Raw genomic sequence first — 23,794 nt, 5'->3', positions numbered from 1 at the left:
TAAGACTTCAATATGATTCATCATATAATTAAGATTTTCTTGTACAAGTCATGAAATCAATTATAAATGACCTATAAATTGTAAAGAAAATACCCATCAGTCATTCTTACATACAGTAAAACTTTACCTAATGTATTGTGGATATTTTTTTTATTTCTTCTGGGAGGGAAGGAAAAGGGACAGCTTTTCTTTGAGGATAAAAATCATTGAAAAAAGTATGATCTTAGATTGTACCTGTGTAGTGTTCAACAGCATCTTCTAATGTTAGCTCAGTGTCACCTTAAATAAAAATATTTGATATTTTATGTTCCTGTCAAATTTTCATGCAACAGCTAAATAGCACAAGTTAAAAAGTCACATACTGTTAGGCTCAAAAACAACAGAAATACATACATAAGAATAAACATCACAATATTCATTTGAAACTTACAGCTAGATTATAAATCACAACCAGGAGCTACACCACAACATAATAAGTTTAGGCATATTTGTATTATAATACATGTAGGTTGCTGACAATCATAGAATGGTTTGGGTTGGAAGGGACCCTTAAGTTCATCCAGTTACAGCTCCCTGCTATAGACAGGCATATCTCCCAATAAACCAGATTTCTCAAAGCCCCAACCAGCCTGGCCTTGAATGCTTCCAGGAAGGGGGCATCCACAACCTCACTGTGCAACCTGTTCCAGTGTCTCACCACTCTCACAGTAAAGAATTTTTTCATAATATCTAGTCTAAATCTACCCTCTTCCAGTCTGAAACCATTATCACTTGTCCTGTCACTACATGTTCTTAGAAAAAGTCCCTCCCCAGCTTTCCTCTAGGCCCCCTTCTAGTCCTGGAAGGCCATGATAAGGTCTCATCTGAGCCTTCTCCAGACTGAAAAGCCCCAGCTCTCCAATTGCCCTCTAGGGGAGGTGCTCCAGCCCTCTGACCATCTTCATGGCATTCCTCCGGACCTGCTCCAGCAGCTCCATGTCCTTCTTTTGCTGAAAGCTCTTGAACAGGATGCAGTATTCCATGTGGTGTCTCAAGAGAACAGAGTAGGGGGACAGAATCACCTCCCTTGACCTGTTGGTCACACTTCTCTTGATGCAATCCATGATATGGTTGGCCTTATGAGCTACAAGTGCATGTTGTCTGCTCAAGTTGAGTCTTTCATCAACTGACACTCCCAAATCCTTCTCTGCAGGGGCTCTCAAGCCATTCTCTGCCCATCCTGTATCTGTGATTGAGATCACCCCAACCCAGGTGCAGGACCTTGTACTTGTGAGGTCTTGTCGAAGTTCATGAAGCTGGCATGGGCCCACCTCTCAAGCCTGTTCAGGTCCCCCTAGATAGCTTCCCTTCCCTCTAAGTACATTAACTGCACCACTCAGCTTACTGTCACCTGGAAACTTGCTGAGGGTGCACTTGGCCTGACTGTCCACATCGCCTACAAAGGCGTTAAACAGCACAAATCACAGTAATGATCCCTGAGGAATGCTACTTGTCAGCAATCTCCACTTGGACATCCAGACACTGACCACAACTCTCTGTGTGCGACCATCCAGTAAATTCCTTATCCAGGGAGTGGTCCATCCATCAGATCCATTGTTCTCCAATCTGGTGACAGGATGTTGTGCAGGACAGTGTCAAACACTTTGCATAAATCCAGGTAGATGTCAGTTGTTCTTCCTTTATCCACTGATGCTGTAATGCCATAAAAGGCCACCAATTTGTTAGGTATGATTTGCTCTTGGTTAAGCCACATTAGTTACCATCAATTACCTCATCTTTATTTTCCATGTGCCTTAGTAGAGCCTTCAGGAGGGTCTGCTCCATGACCTTACTAGGCACAGAACTGAGAATGATGGGCCTGCAGTTCCTTGGATCTTCTTTTTAACCCTTCTTGAAAATGGGAGTTACGTTTCCTCTTTTCCTGTCACTGGAACTTCACCAGACTGCCATGACCTTTCAAATATGATTCACAGTAGCTTGGCAACTTCAGTCCACCACTTCCCTCAGAACCTGTGGATGGATCTTGTTGGGTCCCATGGACTTGTGAACCTTCAGGTTCTTTAGATGGTCTCAAATCTTATCTTCTCTCTGGGAAGGTCTTGCATCACCCAGTTCTTCTGCTTTCTACAGCTTGGGTGGTGCACCTAACGCCCTTGCCAGTGAAGACTGAGACAAAGAAATCACTGAACACCTCAGCTTTCTCCTTGTGACAATAATATCCAGTTTCCTTCCAGAGAGGACTCACATCTTCCCTAACCCAGCCTAGCATAATAATCCACTGATTATTTACTCCAGCAAATACTTATGCGTTTGTGGACTGGATTCATGGAATGCTTTGTATACAGCTTCTCAGATAACACAGAAATTTTAATATCCAGCTAATGGATCTCAACAGATGAACTAATAGAAAAGATTACCACACCACATCCTTATCTCTATACTAGAGAGATACGGATTTGAAGGCTGGACTATTTGGTGGATAAAGACTTTACTGGACAGTTACAGCCAGAGTGCTGGTTAATAGGGATTCTCTAGAGAGAGGCTGGAGACGAGTGATGTCCCCTAGGGATCTGTCTTAGAATTGGTGCTCTTTAACATCTTTGTCAATGACACAGACTGTAGGATCAAGTGTAGCTTCAGCAAGTTTATGGATGACACCAAGTACTGTAGTTGATACAACAGAAGGAAGAGATGTCATCTGAAGGGATCTGGACAAGTTCAAGAAGTGAGCCCACAAGAACCTAATGAGGTTTGACAAGGCAAACTGCAAGGTGCTAAACCTGGGTCAGGGCAATCCCAAACATATATGAACAGTGAGAAGAAACAGCCCTGTACAGGAGGATCTATGGGTTCTGGAGGATGTAAATCTGGAAAAGAGATAGCAGTGTATGATTGCAGTCTGAAAGGCCAAATGTATCCTGGACTGCATCAAGAACGGTGACCAGCAGAGCGAGGTGATTGCCCATCTCTACTCTGCACTTTTGAGGCCCCAAGTAGAATACTGCATCCAGACCTGAGGCCCTCAACATAAAAAGGATGCAGGCCTGATTAAACACAGCATGATGAAGACTAGACACTAACCATATCAGTACACGTAACATTTCAGAATGCTTTAAAAATAAATTAGCTTGTAAAGAATGGCAGTGCAAAGATAGTTCCATACCAAGCCTGTGGAAGATACTGGCTCTGACAGTATGATTTGTTGCAACACACCAAATAGTTCTGAATAGAAGTTTATGAGCTGGACACTTTTGAAACATGTGAGAGCACAAGTTCCTGACTAAAGACAAAAATAATAGTCCAGAAGAACCTCAGCAATGTAGAGTATTACAAGACAGTAATACATAAAGTACAAATGAACTCTTCAAGTTCTCTACACTACTCTTTAAGAACCATTTGTCATAGCAGATATGATGTAGTCATCTCATTTAAAAATATACAAGACAAAAACAGTAGTTTGGAGAATAAACATTTTGAAAATGATCTATTGCTAAATCAGTTTAGCATTTCGTATTTTGGTTTCTCTTAACATTTCTATCACAAAACTAATACTACTGGATTTGGAAACAGAACATTATACCTGGAACTTCATGTGACTCAGGTTCTGTTGCTCCAGGACCATCTTCTACAAAATCAGCATCTAAGAAATAGACATATTTATAAATTCCAGTTTTTGTTGAAATTCTTTAACAGAATATTGCACATGAATAGTAATATTTCTAAGGAGAAATAGTAAATAAATTTATTCTATCACCAGAAAGACATTCAAATAGATTGAAATAATAATCGTATATGTTATACTGAGAATACATGTACACTAAACATATTTGCTCCAGAAAAGATGTCTGTCCCTACAGAAATTTTCATCTCTCAAAGTCAAGTCTGATGTTGGAAAAAATCAGACTCCATGAAAGATTCAATGTAAAGAAAAAAAGAATATATTTACATTGCCTTCTTATTTATCATCTCCAAGATTTAAAATAACTGGAATTTGAATATTCAATGAATTTCCCTACTTTAGCTTACACCATGAAGAACAAAAGACAAACAAACAAGGAAGAGTAAAAGACTGAAAGGAATTACTTCAGCTGTGATGAAAGAATCTCAGCACATTTTCAGCAATCAGAACATGCAGATGGCAATCATGACATGAGTTTTTCAAAAAGAGGTCTTAAAATACATGCACAATTTTCAGTACCTCAGACAAAAGCATTCAGACGTACTTTCCCCTAACTCTGAATCAAACCATATGATTCTGCTGTAATATTACAGCTTATAACACCCTGTTGATATCTCAAGGCAGTGGGGTATGAATATCCTCTTTATACGATACCATGTTCTTAGCAAGACTTGGAATATTGCTCACATACAACGTTCTCTTAAAGTGTCACATTACATGGGAAGTATATTGAGAATATCAGTAAGAAACTCCTTGAGTATAGGAGCAAGCTCAATCTTCAGATATTCTTCACTGATATCACTTCAGATATTGTAGGACTATTTCTATTTTGGGTGAAATGCATTGCTGGAACAAAGATTAACTTCATCGTCTGAAAGCCAACACAGCAGTAAGCACACTATAATTTAGAGCTACCTGGATTCCAGAACATCTTTAAAACATCCCAGTGTTTTCCAAGACTATGGCAAGCAGAAATTATTTCTCATTAAAGTCACTTGACTCATTTAAATTTGTCTGCTTGCATTTTTGTGAACATTTAATTTTTAAATATATTTAATCATTCAAATACCTTTCTGAAATGAGTCTGGTATCTCATAGTCCTCTGTCATTTCATTCTCTAATTCTCTAAGCACGTCATCTGTTGCTGGAGCTTCAAACGTTTCCGCATGTGTTTCTTCCTTCTCTTGCCATTGGTCAGTTACGCTTTCATCTACATCTTCATGTCCCTCTCCTAATCAAGCATATAAATTTTTAGACAACACAAATTCACTGGTAAACTCTACTACAATCAAAAAAATTCAGCTTTCAACACAACTTTCATGTGTTTCTACTACTCCACAACAGAGGACACACGACTTGACTGCCTCTTACACTAGTATAAATCCTAAGTATCTGCAGTGACTGATCAGCGTCTTCATTGTTCACAAATAAAAACAATTCCTGCTTAGCCATTCTTGCACTGTACAGAGCATTTCTGTGAAGTTTTTGTCCGCTGGTTGACCTGAACTATTGCTGCCAAACATCTGTGAATTAAAATGTTACCATTTCAAGATTTGTTGACTGAATTTTCAAAATATTCTTGGAAAATCACAAACTATTTGATCAGAACGTCTTGCACAGGTAAAACTACCTTGAGTGAATACAAAAAAGGAGTACAAGTTATAATTCTTCAGTGATTTCTAAATGTGAATTCATTACCGGGCTGGGAATGGAGAGCATCATGAAGAACAGGCTGAATTTCCTCTTCCAGTTCTACATCAACATCCTTGTGCTCTAGAGGGATCACAAATTACAGTGAAGGTAAGTATGTCAACTATTAACACTAGAGCAAGGCTTGCAGCTTTCAGTAGCCTCCATAAAGTTCTTACTCCATTCCAACTATTTCCACAAATTCAGATAAACCTCCGCAACTCATGTAGTTATAATTTGATTTTGTTTACTGTCCAATACAGCAATTATTGTATCAACTACATCAAATGAATTGGAAGAATTATACTACAGTAGATTTCCTGCTTTTTTTTTTTTTCCCCAACAGCAATAATTCGTAACTTGAGATGAATGTAAAAACCATGAATTCTCTTCTATGAATTTATCTGTTATTTTCCTATGATTTAGGTAGCAGCACTAGCATACTATTTTGACAAAAGAATATCATTTGCAGAAGAAGCGTTTTGTTGGTTTTAGAAGGGGAAATAAATACTAACATTACAACACCAAGGACTTCTCCTGGCATAGCAGAATAAATCAGAAACCATTTCCAGGGACAAGCAATCATCATCGAACACAGCAACCCATGACATAACTGGATTCTGTACTGAGTTGCCTTCATATAAATATCCTGAAAAATTGCACTGAGAAACTCCATGGCACAAAACCAATCCAAATGCATTTTCAAATAAAATAACAAAATGTATGTAAAAGAAGATGGGGGTGATAGAGACAGGAAATGATCCCTAAATTATATATGGTATAATGACTTAAGGAAAGTAATTCATGTCTTTTAAAACAGATTCTTTATTACATTTTATTAACCGTACACTCCATATTTGTGGATTACTGTTTGGTATACACAAAAATGAAAAATGATAAGCCTCCAGGAACTGGAAAAAAATATCATAGTATCATATCATAGTATCATAGTATCGTGCGAGTTGGAAGGGACCTTAGAGATCATCGAGTCCAACTCCTGGGTTTCGAGCCCTCTGTGTAACGAAGTAGCACTTCTACCCCTGCGCCACAGGGGGGATTCGAACCCGGGCCCTCCAGTGCCGCAGGCAGCGGCATATATTCAATATATGGTGAATATATATTGTGAATATATATATTCAATATATGGTGAAAATATATTGTGAATTATAGGAAAACATAAATTGCATATCTGAAAGTTGACATTTAAAATATTTTTTCCCCTAAATTCCTCTTGAATCTAATAAATTTTACTAATATTTGAGGGGTTTTTAAATATTTAAGTGACATTTTTTTTTCTAATATTAAAAGTTGTTCTTACTCTTTTATACACTAGTAGTTTCAGTAGAAAAGTGAATATTCGATTAATCTTATCAAGCAATTCAATTTTTTAGTTTAAGTTTAAAACAACATAGAAACGCAAAGTTACTAGAATTAAACAATAGACCTTTCTATTCTTGCCAGATTACTTAAGAAACTGTAAAGAGTCTTACTGTAAAATTCATATTTAAAAGGAATAGCTGCCATACTACTACTTCTATATTTTTCTTTTTCCTCTTCCCCAAATAGGAAAACTATTTCTACTAATTTCAATATCTAATTTTTATTTTTTATCTGGACAATCTGCTGTTAATCTGACTGTGTACATGGTTGAATACATATGAAGACCATAACTATACACCAGCAGAAAGTCACTCTCCTGTGATATGCTTTAACAGTAATCGTGAGAAGTGAGGAGAGTAGCATCTATACTTTGTGTAAGCTATAAACTCTGTGGCTCCTGATTTACAAAAAGTTATTAACAGTCACTCCAGTTAAGTGTTACAATGTATCAACAACACATAAAAGTGATTAAAGATTTGATTTTTTACCCAAAGAAATACCACAATGAGTTTGTACACTGAAGAAACAGAATACTAAATCAATTGAAACACGGGCTCTTTTGCTTCCTCTGTGGTTTATGAAAAGTCTTACCTGATCTGACGAATGACTGCTCAGCAGGCTGAATGGCCTCCTCGGATACTGGTGATGCTGGCTGTTCTGGGACAGATCTTTCTTTTAGGCCTGCATTTTTCAGTTATAAAGTTATCTTTAGGCATTTTTATTATTATTGTTTGATTGACTTATAAGTTGTTTCAATTGTATCAGCAGCAACTAAATCAACTGACATTAAACACTTGTAAATTTGTTTAAACAATCAATCATAACAGCAGGGCTGTACTGTTATTTAGTGTACACAAAGACCAAAGCATACTGAGATAATAAACAAATATACAGTTTAAAGACAGACATACAATGAGAAAAACATGGACAAAAACTTAAGCATCTGTCTTTAATTCAGGATAAATAAACAAACTGCTGTGCTATTGTCAAGATCTATTTAGTATCCAAAAGATTAACAGGCATCAGATTTTTCCTCACAATCCTTGGGAAAAACTGCTTTACGTGATCACTTTCATATCTTATAAATAATTTGAAATTCAGGATATGAAGCTCATAATAAGAATATGCTTTCATAACTTAAAAGATCTGATAAAGAGGATTGTAGTTTCTTCAAAATATAGCAATGTCACTCTAATTTCTCCTGACAATTAAGTAATTCCACAAAAAGCATGACTGATGATGCTTTGCCACAATGTGTTTTACTACCCCTACCACTGAATCTTTCTAGACCAAACACCATGGGAAAAAAAGCAACCAATAACAGCAACGATTAACACAAAGGTAAGAGATGGAAAGAAAGATTATTCATATCTTACTCAGACAAAGGCCTGCACAAGAATGAGATATTCGTTAGTTACAACTTATAGTCCTAGTTACATGAACTACAATGAGAAGTTGGAAAGATGATGCCACATTTTAAGACAACACAGCCACAAGAAATAATGTATTGATATTAGCTTAATCCTCCTCTCAATCATTCCCCAGGAAATATTCAAGCAAGACTGAAATAAGAGATGCAATGCAAGGAAAAACTCCCTCCTCCACAAGGACAGTCAACTCAGCAGAACAGCCTGTGCAGAAATGTGCATTCACATGCTTTGATTTTTTCAAGACAGCACTTGGCAACACTCAGAGTAAGCTGGTTTTACCCTGAGTTGACCCTGTTTCGAGCAGGATATTTGAATAAGGACCTCCTAAGGAACCTTCAAAACTGAATTCTCCCATGATCTTATGATGCCTTTTGTGGATTCACATTTGAGATCTTAGATCATAGAAACACAGAGTGGCTTGGGTTGGAAGGGACCTCCAGGATCATCAAGCTCCAACCTCCCTGCTCCATGCAGGGCCACCAACCTACATATCTAATACTAGACCAGGCTGCCCAGGGCCCCATCCAGCCTGGCCTTGAACACCTCCACTTTCTTAAATAGACACACATGCCTCCCCAAAACAAGCTAATTTCAAAAGAGTTGTACTTAAAAAAAATAAAATAAAATAAAACAACAAACAAACAAACAAAAAAACAAATAACAAAAAAAAGCTCTAAGTTCTGATGTATAAATAAGAAACCACAGTACAATAACCATTCCTTCACTGCTAACACCCAAGTAAAAGTAACTTTAGGTGCAGTAGAATTATTTCAAGCCAGTTTGGCTTTAGAAATATTATAATCACAGAATCATAGAATTGTAGGGGTTGGAAGGCACCTCTAGAGATCATCATGTACAACCCCCCTGCCAAAACAGGCTCCCTACACCAGGTTGCACAGGTAGGCGTCCAAGTAGGACTTGAATATCTCCAGAGAAGGAGACTCTACAACCCCCCTGGGCAGCCTTTTCCAGTGCTCCGTCACCCTCACTGTAAAGAAGTTCTTGCGCACATTCGTGTGGAACTTCCTATGCTCCAGCTTATGTCCATTTCCCCTTGTCCTGTCTCCACATACCACTGAAAAGAGCCTGGCCTCGCCACTATGGCCCCCACACTTCAGATATTTATTAACCTGGATTAGATCCCCTCTCAGTCATCTTTCCTCAAGGCCACTGAGAAAATGACTCTATCAGAGTCAAACATATCTCTATTAAGGCTTATATGCCTCCACACAGCTTTGTCTATTTGAAAGAGATTTTATTATTTAGCACCATGAGAAGCACATGTACTTATTCCATTATTCTATACAACATGGAATTATGAAAAAAATAATAATAATTAAAAAAAAAATACAAAGACAAAAAACCTAATTCTACTTTTTTTTTTTCTTTTTTTCTTTTTTTTTTTTTTTTTTTAAATATAATCTGCATTACATGAGTTAACTAAGTCAACTAAGTTTCATATAAAAGCACTGTAATTAACAACCCACCTCTGTGCAGTCAAGACCGGAATTTACATTTCACTTTTAGTTAACTTTCTCACATGTCATATAAAATACTAGAGTATGCATTCCACTACTAAATATATCTCTTACAACCTCATAAATCAAGGATGAATAAACACATCTCTATCCTGACTGAAACATGAAAAAGAATACTCATTATGCAAGTGCATTCAATAAAATCTGCCTTCAAGTCTTTTCGCACGCACACACCCCCTTTCTAAACTTTTTTGTCTCAAAAATCAATCAGACTGCACCTTACCCTGTTACAACTTTTTGTTCTTGTAGGAGTAAAAGCATCTTACAAACATGTATGTGCTATATTAACAGTTTGATGTAAGTGTACTGCCATCAGCGATACAGAAAAGTTAAGCAGAACGAAGAACACAATATAGGAATCAACCTCTGGGACTTTAATTTTACACCACACCAACATGCTCAAACATTTTACACCATATAATCATGCTCAACTTCACTCTTTAGCTTTTTTCTTTAGATTAGAATAATACTGCAGTATCATAATAATAAATTCTCACATTTCTTTACAAGTTCTGTTTAAATTGTGCAATTTTATTGAAGAATTCTTATTTCAGCATGCTAGGCAACACTGCCTATCTAGTAAAACTTTGAAATATTCCTTTACTTGTATCAGCTTGTAAGCAAGTACAGATTCAGTAAGATACGGAAATGGATGTCTGAAGAAACATTTTCTAGCTTCATTTACTCCAATGAGACTGCTGGATAAATCATTTCTTGGTAATAAGAATACAGAAGCTATAACTGCAAACTAATACAGGAGATGGCTTACAGAAGTATTGAATACTTGTAAAGTGTTATTGGAAGATAATAAGAGTTGCAAAAGATACAAACCGTTCTCTAATTAAGCCAGAGTACAATAATAGCAGCAAATCCCTACTCTTAAAATGTAACAGAAATCCATTAGTAGCCATCAAAACTGAAATAAGAGGTCTGATTTTTGAAGTATTCATTATCAGCAACTTGGAAAACTTGGGTTAACTGAAAAATCACAATGAAACAAGTTTTCAGATCTAAAAGATGCAAAGAAAGAAGAAACAAACAGGATATTATCACAGAATTGTTAAAAAAAATGGAGGTAACAATTATACATAATAAATGAAGTTGGATTACGTATTATGTATCTGTATACAACACAGTCTTCCCCACCCACTTCAGGAAGCAAAGTTCAGCAGAGAATTAATTTACAGTTACTTGCTAAATTCTTATGACAATACACCCTATTAATGCTCATCTTGGTTGTTTTTGTCAAACTTTTCATATTGTGTGTATCCTGATAATCCTCCTAATGTTTCTTTTAAACTTTCATTTGACACACATTTTCAGTCCCAAATCAATAAAACAACATTTTAATAAATGGATACAAAGAAAGAAAAATAAATCAGGTTTAGAATTTGCTTGAAGTAACTGGCGTAAATTGGATATTCCTGTTTTCAACATACATTAATAGCCAGGTATATTAACATATGTACACATTTGAGTTTCACAGCAGACATTTTTGCTTCGTGTTTACATAGCACAGTTTTCAAAAAAAATAACCTTTGTTCACGCTTATTTCCAGAAAGCATTAATTTCTCATTGCCATATTTACCACACTGATAAATACACTGTATCTCTCATACTCGAGTCTGTTCCAAATTAGCACAATCAGAACTTTACTTCTTCTCTTTCTTGTCTTCCTTTGCTGAGCTTTCAGAAATTTTAGATGGATTTTTAACCATCTTTTTTGATTCTTTTTCTTTTCCCACCTGAGCAGTACCAGCCTTTTCACCAGCTGCTTTTTTTGGTGTTTCCTTGGGTTTTGCATTTTTGTCTAGAACCTTTTCCTTTTCCTTCCCTCTGTCTTTTTTAACCTTTTCAGACTCTTTCTTTAATTTACTCGTATCGACAGTTTTCTTCTCCTTTCGCTCAGCAGCATCTTTTCCTTTTCTGGCCTTCTTTTTGTCTTCCCCATCTTTCATTTCCTCCTTCTTGGATTCCTTCTCCTTCAATTTCTTGAGTGGTTCTGCAATTGTTTCTTTTACTTTTTAGTTTTTCCATTAAAAAAGAGGAAATGTTCAATAAGATCATTCTAAGATCAGAGAACACCGTACGAACAATTCTAAATGCTTTGATCATCTTAATATTTGTTAGCTGCCACATTACACTTGTACGTCAAACATCAATTTAAACAAATTAGTTTTGACTTTTAGCAATATCCCACACCATGCAGTCAGACAGTAATTTCAGCTTAATTTAAGCGCATCCAAATAAAACACTGATCTAGGAAAAAATATGCCTCCATTATCTTGCTGCAGAATGCTAAAAACAGTTTTGTCTACGAGTCTGAAAAGGACCCAATCAATTTTCAATCTTTGGCAATGTTGTGTCTCCAGCAGGGTCTAGAAATGCAAAGAACATCAGCATAGTTTATTTTCTCCACAATTTTATCAACTTTTAAAAACAGTAACTGACACTGTTGTTACAACAGAATTGCATACCATATCATATCCCTGACATTATCTTGGATTAAGCTGAGCCTTAAAAAAGTTTCCTAGGTACGTACTTCAGAAATACGGGAAACAGGTACACAATAATTCAGTAGAAGACATAGCATTCTGGTCATCAGCTCAAAAAAAGATGTCCATCTTCATTTGGCCACAGTCAATGAAATCAAAGTAACAACAGCAAATCAATTTGTACATCTTTTCCATATGGGGTCTTAACAGCAATGGTTTGATTTAACTGATTTATTTACTTGTGTGCATTTTTGGAGTTCTATCTCAGGTGATACAATTGAAATAGAGAAAATAAGCACACGTGGCTGTGACACAGTATCTAGGTAATGTATTGGTTGAAGAGTCAGAACAGCATTCTCAAAACTGAGATGTTTAATATTCACTTCCAGTTTGTTCAGTTTTGAAAATCATTGTCAGCATTCTCCAGAATACTTTTTTTTTTATTTCTCCCCATCTCTCAAAAGAATTCAGAAATCATTCCATTCAATCTCTGCGTTCAATTGTATTTAATGTAAGTACTAATGCTCCCACATTACTGGAAAATAAAAGCAATAAAGATTTTATAATAAAACACAATAATTCTATTTTTATTCAGACTTCTGAGAAAAATTAGAGTCTTCTAAACAGAGACCAGAGTCTCTTGTAACATTTCTCTCTGCCTCTATCACCTACATAACTTTTCTGTGAAGCGAACAACTGAATCACACAGCTCAGTCTAAATGGAAGAACATCCTATTTCCTTCCAGCACCTTTTTTTGGCATAAAGCATTCAGAAATTATCACACCATTCCTTCATTCTCATATCAAGCACCCTTGGAAAACAATCCAAAACACAGAAATACGCTGTTAAATGACATTTATTAGGAACTTGGAAACACACAATTCACCAGTAAGTCATAACAAGCACAATGTGGATCAAATGCAAAAAACAAAACAAAAAAAACCCAAAAAAAACAAAAAACACAAAAAAACTTGCATGCAAAAATGCTAAGACGTATTCACGTAAGGATGACAGCTACACCCACCAGATGCATTTTGTTTCTAAGGAGACCTTATATTATAAGTAATGTGAATTTTTCACATACAGATGGGGAAAAAAACCTAAACCACAACATACATGAAATTCAAAACATCTTCAATGTAATAAAGAGACTTTATTTTTTGTATATCATCATGCTGTGTGGAGGTAAGTGAGCATCCCTAAAAGGGTTCAACACCTGAAATGCATCTAGTAATTTGGAGTTTTGTTTAAGTTCATTAGTCTTAAAGTTTTAAAGTCTCTTTATTGCACTGAACACCTCTGAACTATTATTTTTTACTTGTACAGCAATGTAATTGTGAATAGAGATACACCATACATCAGTTGTAAGCTATCCTACTTTAAGCTACTTTTAAGACCATCACTGCAATTGATCCTGCAAATCTAAGGAAAAGTCAACTAATTTTAAATTTTCCTCCCATAAAAAAAGAGATGAAGTAACTGAATTATGATTCACTCCATAATTTAAAAGAAATCAAGCCCAACTACAATAAAGTAATAGCACCATGAATTCATGAAAAATAACAAAGATCTGACACTGACTAAAACCTGCGTATGTTTCAGAACTTTATTAAAGAACACGTAGAATACAAACTTAACATAAACTTAATATCCAAAAAACAAAACTGCTGTTAAAAAAATAATTTAAAAAAAAAAAAAAAAGAAAAGAAAAACAAATGTCTAGTTAGAAAAGCACTCACATTGCCATTAAGTGACAATAGGTGGCAAAATAGGGGGTATAATAGTTTGTTGCTCCATTAGACAACACTTAATCAACACAGCTAATATTAGTAGATATTATAACCTGCAATCTGTGTTTGCATCATGCATGCATTTCAGACATCATCTGCACAAATTTCCACACAGAAAAATGTTCAAAATACCTTTCACTTTAGCTTTTTTCTTGGCTACCCCTCCTGGTTCCTCACCTGATTTATTGTAAAATGGAAATGAGTTATGAACATATCTGTGATATTCAACAAACGTTGAATCTGCCGTGTAAAAAGTTACCTTTATGTAGCACACTGTAATGCTACGGAGAAATATCAACCATTAGCTCAATAAGACTAAAGCATTTTCTGTAGTAAGAACAAAACAGGTGCTGAAATAGAAGGCTAATTAACTGAAGCAAAGTACCACATTCAGCAGGTGCACTCTACTTGAGCTGTTCTTACTTGAGCTGTTCTTAGCTTCCTTGAGCTACTTCAGTTCTCCTCGGAAAGCATTGTGTCATGTAATTATGACCAATTTTTCAACTATGTATTAACTCAAGGGATCTACAAGCATCTACGTAATGTACATTATATAAACTTATTTATTTTCCCACAATTATGATCTGTGTTTTGCAAAAATGAATAAAATTCAAAATAAGAAACTTCAGATCGTATAAAGATTAGATTAGACCTTTGATGTCACAAAAGTAACAATACACATTAAGTTTATTTTACTCTCATTTCTTCTTCTAGATGTTTGGGTGCTAATATATCCAATGGAAATATGAGCATTAGCAAAATATGTATTTTGTAATACAATGATGATTTGCTCATATTCCAAACAACAGCTGTCATTTCAGCTCAGTCAAACTACTTGCTGCTTTAATAAGATCATTTAAAACTTAGGACTTATTAAAAAATTAATGCTCTGTCCAAGTCAAATACAAAATGCTGACTGCCCTACTTCCCCAAAATATGTAACAGAAATTCAGATCATTCAGCATCTTGTGAAACTTGGTAAAAAGCACACATAAATTGGGCGAAAGCCTCTCCAAAATATGAAACATAGGTAGCCTTGGTGTCTTTACAATGTCACAAAAATAACTGGATTATCATGCTTCTGTACTGTGACTTAAATCCCATAAACACAACTATTTTAACAACAAAAATCATGTGAACTACTAGCCAAACAACAACTGAAGTTTAAAGAAATGTAAATATACATAAAAATTATACATTGTTCTGTTAAACAAGTAAAGATATACTCGTGTCTCAGCATTAGGCTTCTCCTTCACATAAGGGGCCTACATGGGACATCTGAATATTTACCTCAGGTTCCTAAAAGCAACAATTCATAATTGCCTGGACTACATCAATATACCTCAATATTTAGTCTTAAAAGCAAACAAGGAAAACACTACACAGACAAGGAAGTCACACCTAATTTCCCTTACATGTTTTCAAAGCACTGAGCACTTACACTATGCCCAAATTCTTTTAAATTGAGCTAGACAAACAAAATACTCTAATTAGTTTCCTCACAAATTCAACTTGAGATATGAAGGTCTTGCTGAGTTCAGGGATTGCCATCGTTGCTGAAGTACAGTGTTCTGACTCACATTTGTTATTCAGGTCTTATTAATTCTGAACTGTAAGCAAGATGTTCAGCAACACCGAAACAACTTCCTCACAGAGAAAGAAGACTAGACTCTGACTATGTTACACTACAGCATCAGTTAATACGTAAACTGCACACACCAGTATTTAAATCTAAGAACAACCTCTCATCTATGTACACAGTACATTATCTATGCTTAACATGATGTTATGATGTGGAATACTGATAGCAAAATTACAAAATTGCAAAACCATGACACAATGAAGTGATCCTGGATACTGAGATAACATTCTTACAAGCATGTTATCACAGGGAAAAAGTGGAAAATTTTGCAAGGACTCGCACACTTAAAAACATTATATAAGACATTTGAAAAGATTTTTAAATGAAAATATACATGCTACCCTGAAAAGCAGATTACAAAACACCTTGTTCATTAATATCTCACTTGTAAAATATTCAAACAAGCTTTAATTCCTATAAATCTGCTTTGAACAGAATTATCAATGCCTGAAATAATGATGTAAATAACCTATTTTAACATAATATGAATAGACCCACTTACAGAAAGATTATGTATAACAATAATGTTCAAAATCTTACTATTATATACAAATCACAAGGCAGAAATCATGTGGCATATTCATTTCCACCCTAACTGGATGACCGTACACATACAAGTACACACATTGACTACTGCACAGAAAACCTCATTTATGAAATCTAACCAGCTGAAGCAAGAAATGCATCACAATACTTCACTTTTCCCAGTCAAATAGCTATTTCAGTGAGCATGTGATAAAACCTGGCAACTAAGTAAAATCACCAGCAAAGATGGGGGCTCTTACAGCCTCGGGGTATACAAGCCAATACGCAGAATTTTACAAATCACATAACTGAAGTAACAGATCTTTATTCTAAAAATGCATTTCAAGTATCTTCATGAGCTGGTTTTCAAATTCCTTTTGTTTTCCAATTAATTCTACATTATAAACATCCCATGTTGACAACATAAAAGAAATAACGATGTTTCTAAACACATATAAAGGAATGAAGAAATTGCATATTTGAAAGGGTTGCCATTACCTTCTAAGACATATCTTCTAAAGGTAAGTTTTACTTAAGTAATCTTGCCAATGTGGTTAATTGTAAATAGTTCATTATTGTAGATAAACTTATATCTTCATTTAATTCATTGTTTCAATCTTAATATATTATAGGTATTACAAATATGATAAAACTTTCTTCTCTTCATGAACAAATTCCATATGAGAGCTTCTTCCTGCATATGCATATGTTAACCATTTAGTGATGCTGAAAATTTTAAGATAATTTTTTTATGCAAAAAAGTCTTGACACAGAAATTCCTATAAATTAATTTCAAAACAATAAGTAAACGGAAAAAAAAACAAAACAAAACAAAACTTTTAAGCTATACTAACATGCATTATAAATTGATTAAATGTAGATTATCCATTTGTATTTTAAAAAGAAAACGTTATGTCACATTCATCACAAAGTTCATGGTCATACTTAGCACTAAGCAGCTGTCAAATAGGAACTTGCTACCCTACTGCCATTTCTACAAAGCCTGGGCAGCAAAGTGGAAAGTGTCAAGCTCAAGCGTTACTAAGACTTGCATTCCAACTCTTCCCATAACACCCATGGACCTGTCAAATCTAAGAACATTACAAAAAACAACAACAAAAAGTAATAAAAATAAAATCTTGCTACTCCACTAGCTAGCTTTTTGATTTTAAACAGAAGGCCTACCTCACCATACAGAAAATTATCCAAAAATGTTACAACTGTGAACTGAAAGAATAAATATAAACCTATAAGGCAAAAACTAACATCTATCTCTTTTCTTCCCCCCGCCCCCTCTTTTCCTTTTACAGAAGTGAAAGTCAGACAAAGCTATCATCGTTTGAATGTGTATCTACATATAATAATTATTATTTAGCATACACTGATTTGGATAGATAAGGCCTTCTGCCCAACAAAATAGCTGAAAGAAGGCTATCATACACCTACCCTTAAAATAAATTCCTTCTACTCATTATCTGCATGCACACTGCCAGACATCCCAAAGGCTGTAACCTTCCCAAGAGCATGCCACCTTCTACCTATTTAACTACCTGATCTTAGAAGGAAAATTCAAATCACAAACAAAGGGCACAAAGCAGTTTATTTTCTGAAGTCACATAACTTGTTGATTTCTCATCTCTTACTAGAAATCAACAAGCCTTTTATAAGGTTCATAAGGTTCATCTGAAAGAAGCCATCCATCTGACCACATGAAATAGTGCATTTAATGAATTTCATGCTGCTGTTCCATCATTACAGTAACTGCTTATTTGATGGCAATTTAATCAGAAAAATAGTATGCATCTGTCCGTAACAGCTGAACACAACAGCTTTCAAATCACAGAATCACGGGAGATCATTGAGCCCAGCCCCTGGCAAAAGGAGGTACCCTACAATAGGTAGGTACACAGGTAGACATCCATACAGGTCTTGAATATCTCCATAGAAACAGACTCCACAACCACCTCAGGCAGCTCTCAAATGCTTATTAAATCATATTTATCATACAGGTGGTTTCTTTTCCCATCTAATCATTAACTAATACGAACTGACGTGAAAATCCTACTAACATTTCATTGCATTCTTCTACCGCTCAATTCAACTGAAAATCATATGAAAAACTTTCATAAAAAGTTTATTTATTTTAAGGCCAGTCACCAAAGACCCACTTGTATTGCAAGATTAATATGCAATAAAAGCTACAGGTAGTAAGCCTCATTCATTGACCTTCAAACAACATATTGAAAAAGCACTCAAGAAGCTCATATTTGGGGGGGGAAAAAAAAGCACCATAATAGCAGAGACAAAAGTTATTATCAGAATTATTCTAATTATTTCAAAGGTATGCCAGCGCTTTCCTGTTTATTCATTTCTAAGTGATTTTATATACTATGAGCATTATGTTTTTCCTCCAGCATGTAAAATATCCTCTCTTCCTTTCCAGCTAAATACTGTTTAAGGTGGTCACAGAAATACAGGATTCAAACTTTCCATGTGTTCTCAGCTATACAGCTTCTAAGACATGCATGTATTAAGGTGTCTTTTTTTCCCCCTTACAATTTCTTTATATTAATATCAAGGCAAGAAACAGTTTATGCTACTAAAGTTAATGGAGTATTTTGTTCAAAGCTTGTAAGCTTTTTCTGAGGACTGGCACTTATAACAAACTTTTACCAGCACAAGGAAAAGGGTAACACAAATCATCCTACATAATTCTAAAAGCACTGGCCAAATTGGAAGATTACAGCTTTAGACAAAGGCATTTCTTTCTGTGGTTCTTTGCGATTTAATTTAATTGACCTGTAAGAAAGTGGCTAATGAAACCTGTTATCAGTTTCATGTAAATCACCAACTTTTCATTCTTCATTAGCTACAAAAATTGGAAAATTCCTTTCATTTACACAGTATATTTTTGTCATTGAAAACATTAAAATAGGATTAAAATCTGGTAATAAAAGTTCTAGAAGCCAAAACTAGGTAAAAAGCAGCAGCTGTGCTTTCTAAAATTATTTTAATTCCAAACTACTTTGAACTTTTTTGGACTTTGGTCGGAAAATTAATTTACCAGCTGAGATCTGTGTAAACGACTATCAAAGAAACTAAAAGTTTAGGTTTCATTTTCTTCTTAATTTCAAACATGATTGAAGAATCATCAAAACTACTGTCACCTGTCCTGTCCTGCTTGCAATCACAACAAATTATGCAATTCATTAAAATCAATTTACCTTGAACTTCAAGAAAGCTCTGACATCAACACACACCACTGATAATTTTTAATTGTTACACCAAAAGGAGTAAGAACAAACAAGTTCTAACACCTTATTACTTTTTGAAGACTGAGTAGAACCTTCTTCTGGTTGGATGGTTTTATGGTAAGGTAAAGTCTCAAAACAGGCAAATTAAATAGCTTTAAAATTGCAATGCCAAAGCAACTGAATACTCATTCAATTGAAAAAGACATTGAAATTTCAGCTTGCTCAATAGAGTATAAACTTTATATGGCGAACAGATACAAGTGTAATCGTAGCAAAAAACACTCTGAACAATAACTTCATAAATAAAGAATAATAATAATCTGATTAAGTACACTCTTCCTGTTTCAAAATTACAGCTCAGTTCCAGTTTTTAGGATTTGATACAGATTGCAGAATGCATTTATAAACTACCCCTCATATACCAGTAATTTTATGACAGCAGACAGCACTCTTCAATTAAACACGGAATAGAAGACATTACATTCTAATTTATAATTAACCTTTAATATATTCAGTATTACATAAGAAATATACAGTCACAGCTTCCCACTTCCACAAGAGGTCTACCTTATTATTTATTTATTTTTATTTTATTATTTACTTTAATTCAGAACAGCCCTTGCAAGAAGAAAAAGAACACGAAAAGGAGGAGGAAGTTGGCATAAGGACTGAAACCTTAATTGGAAAAGAGATAGGAGGAATAGACCACAAAATGACACATCAGTCTGAAAATGATGTTCGCTAAGAACTGAATCTCTTTGTAAAGCTATCAAGCACTTTTAAGCAAAGTGCTTTTATTTGATCAGGTAAAAAGTGTCTGGCTGAGCAATCAGTGAATCATAAGATGAATTATTTATTAAAATTAAATTTCACAGGAGAATTATCATTGTTATGTCTACGTTAAGGATTAACATACAAATATGTATTTACATAATGCATTCATGCCAGAATACTTTACAATTAAAGCTGTTACAAAACGCTCCAGTTAATGTTTTGTAGAAAGACAAATGTTATAACGTTAACAGTAGAGGTTATTACATTTAGTTTTGTAGGATTTGTGCACAAAATGCACAAATTGAAGCACATAAAGAAACCAGCTACACAACTGCAGACAGATGTTTTATTCTACATATTTACACAGCTGTGTGTTATTAGTCTTCCTGTCACAAAAATGGAAAAGTCACTGAAAAGCTTTCAGCTATCATAACTGTATTGCACAGTTGACTTTAGTACAATCATTAGAATGTCCATTTGGGAGTTTCCCCTCAATGCCTGAAATTCCTGTCATATTAAGACTGATGATTTCATGGACATTTTTGAAAGCCAATCAAATTAGTCTCTCAGTCATTGGTTCTGTAAATCCAAAATAACACAAGTCTTTTTTCCCTGAACCCCTTCATTCTGTGACGTACCATCAACATCATCTGCAGCTTCGCTCTCTTCTTCTTCTAGTATTTCAAAAGGAGTCAATACATCATAGAGAAATGAGAGAAAGCCATAAAACCAATCAGAGCTTTCCTCTGCTAAAATATTAAGGACTTCCTCAAGGGAATCAATATTTTCATTACTGCCATCTTTGGTCAGGCCTACACAAGAATAGAGGAAAGAGAGAAAAAAAAAGGACAGCAGTTAGGTGGAAAGAGGAAACTGTCAACAGAGGATCTGTGATAGACAACTCATGTCACAGACTGCAGTCTTGACAGGAGAGCTATTTAGGAAATAGAAGGATGTTAGGAAAGTTCAGTTTTTTAAAGTATAGGCTAGAATTTGGACAATAAACATGCACGATACTATGCAAAAACCTTAAAGCAGAAGGCAGCTTTGCTTTCTCATCTGGTTTCTTTCTAATCCTAAAATCAAATCCACCTATATTCAGTTTTCTTACTGTAGCATTTACTTTTAGAAAGTTTTTAAACAGTAAGGCTCATGATTCCCGCATGCAATTTCTGTTCTTTTTTTTAAACCATCATGTTGAAATTTGAATGCTTTGCATTATCAGACAGCTGAGAATAACGTTTAAAAGGAAACGGTATTTAAACAACATTTGTCACAGCCACACTGTAAACATAACAGTTATTCTATCATGCATTATGTTAAATTTTAATTTCACTTAGACTGATTGCTGAGGGTTTTATGATTTTCTTGTTTGGCTGCTTTTTGATTTGGTTTTTTGGAAAATGATTCTCAATCATTTTTTCTATTATATTTGTTCAACATCAGACACTATATCCTCAGGAATTAACTCCAAATGGAAGGGTATACAGAGACTATATATATATAGAAATAAATATATAAAAAAAAAGATCTATCCAATATAATGGAACACAGATTTGATTCTTTTTCTTTTTTAATCCTTATGAATTGCTGCATAGAAAGTCTAAAGCTGGCTTAAGATAGCAGCAGAAGAGACACACAGATGGCCAGAGCAGCAAAGACAGAGCTTGTCACTTCTGAACTTTGACACCAGGACTTGCTATTTTAGGCCATTTGATAATTGATCTAATTAGTACTTCAAATACAAAGTCATGGTTAAAGTCAAGGTTAACTATTATTTATTAAAATCTAGTGTTTTACAACAATAATATCTCAACTTTTCCATTCTGGAAAAAGCACAACAGAATGATCAAGCAATGATAAACATCAGTAATAAGTAAGCTTTAAAGAAGGAGAGAAAGGAATGTTTTTCTCCACTTCTAACCAGAACAAACCTTTGTTTGCATTGGAAAGAACAGCAGAAAAGTGGACTAAGATGACAGATTGTTGAGACAAAAAAATTAGGTGAACACCTGGCACATGCAAACTACAAAGCAATATTAAGTGCAGGTTAACGAAACATTCAAGGTAGAGAAGCTTATGGCAGAGATGTTAAGCGTGATGCAACATATTTTTCTTACGGCACACAGAGAAAATATCAATGATAATTCTGAGGAAACTTCTAATTCCATGATGCCCCACATCCTTGTACCTGTGTGTCCAGACCTTTACTTGAGTGACCAGCCATTCTCTTTAATTTTTCACTGGATAGCCCAAAAGGTTTTAAAATGATAGACTGAATCCAGGAAGCAACCAAGGTATTACAAATACCCCTCTCCAACTTCTTCCATGGCTTAACTCTATAAAAATTAAATTTTATAGACTTACAAACTTTATGTATAGTAGGCAGTCATCATTCTAATTTGTTTTCAAACTTTGGACAAAAGGAGACAAAAGGTATTTACCAAAGTAAATCTACTTAGTGATGAATGAAATTTTACTTTAAAAATAAAAACCCAAATTAAAAACAAAACAAACAAACAATAAAATCAAAATTATAAACACAGAATTATAAAACATCTCTTTATTCTCTTGAAAACTGGTGTTTAAAAAAAATTTTAAAATCACAGGCTTTAGATGCTTTTTCTGTAGACAGGTGGATAACCATATAGAAGCTCCTATTGTCCCAACTCAAGACAAAGTCTCTTGGGCCTCTATGAAGTGTAACACAGACTACAGCAGTACATTCTCTTTGAAAATGATCAGAACACAAAAGGGATCAACCAACTGGGAAACATTTTACAAATTAGAAACAAAAACGCTTGCCCCAGCAACAATAAAATAGCAAAGCCCAAATCCTTTCTTCCTAATTCTATCCTAAATCAATCCAAGATTTTGTTTTAGATTTAAAAGCCACTGTATACAAAAATACTCCATCCTGAGCTATGGAAAAGAACACATTAGTACACATAATCTTCATTTTCCTCTCTTAGAACTATACAAACAAGGAAATATCACCACCACAAATTCACATTAGAGTTAATTTTGTCTTCAATGAAGATAGCTAACTTCTTGCAGATATGCTAAGAATTGCCTACGTTTTCCATTCACATACTTGGGAATAAGTGATTTTCAAACTAAAACTCATACACAAGCACTGTAAAAAGTATCTGAAATTAGTGACAAAAAATAAACTGCCCCAACAGGCAGCTGTGTGATGCTAAATCAGTAACTTACAGGAAACAACTTTCACTCTGGGAGAAGTATGAACAATGCAACTTATCTAGACAGTCAGAATCTTTATCTAGTCAACAGTGCTAACCCAGCTGCTTTATTTATCAAGAGAATATGCCTTTCTTCTTGTGCACACACCTCTTCTAAGATAATGAGCACATGCCAGTCTTCAACATTTAAAGATTCAACAAGATGGAAAAAATAGAGAGGACATGAAAATTATCCTAAATTAAGTGAGCCATACCTGAAAAAAGACACCCAAAAACCAACAAACCAATCTCAACTCCTGCCACCTCATCACAGATTTGCTCAACATGCAATCTTCATATGATTGTTTGCAAATTCTTCATTCTCCCATAGGTAAGATAGGGGGGGAAGAAAAGT

The 23,794-nt window shown here is 34.9% G+C and overlaps 1 protein-coding gene across 6 annotated transcripts in view; it reads right to left on the bottom strand.

Moving 5' to 3' along the window:
• The window catches only part of ASPH (aspartate beta-hydroxylase), a 95,830-nt gene that overhangs the window by 51,141 nt on the left and 20,895 nt on the right, over positions 1-23,794 (bottom strand). For 4 of the 6 annotated variants that reach the window (XM_072328555.1, XM_072328553.1, XM_072328554.1 and 1 more), the window contains 5 exons: positions 7,340-7,429; positions 5,378-5,452; positions 4,749-4,910; positions 3,581-3,640; positions 235-279 (listed from right to left, as the gene is read on the bottom strand). In XM_072328555.1, the coding sequence (XP_072184656.1) occupies positions 235-279; positions 3,581-3,640; positions 4,749-4,910; positions 5,378-5,452; positions 7,340-7,429 (432 nt within the window). Of the gene's footprint in view, positions 1-234; positions 280-3,580; positions 3,641-4,748; positions 4,911-5,377; positions 5,453-7,339; positions 7,430-20,256; positions 21,010-23,794 lie in introns of those variants that run through there. The other 2 variants (XM_072328556.1, XM_072328557.1) reach the window with 1 other exon arrangement.

The sequence above is a fragment of the Excalfactoria chinensis genome, chromosome 2 (assembly GCF_039878825.1).
Source record: "Excalfactoria chinensis isolate bCotChi1 chromosome 2, bCotChi1.hap2, whole genome shotgun sequence".
In the NCBI taxonomy this organism is placed as follows: domain Eukaryota; kingdom Metazoa; phylum Chordata; class Aves; order Galliformes; family Phasianidae; genus Excalfactoria; species Excalfactoria chinensis.
This window is presented reverse-complemented; position numbering and strand designations above follow the sequence as displayed.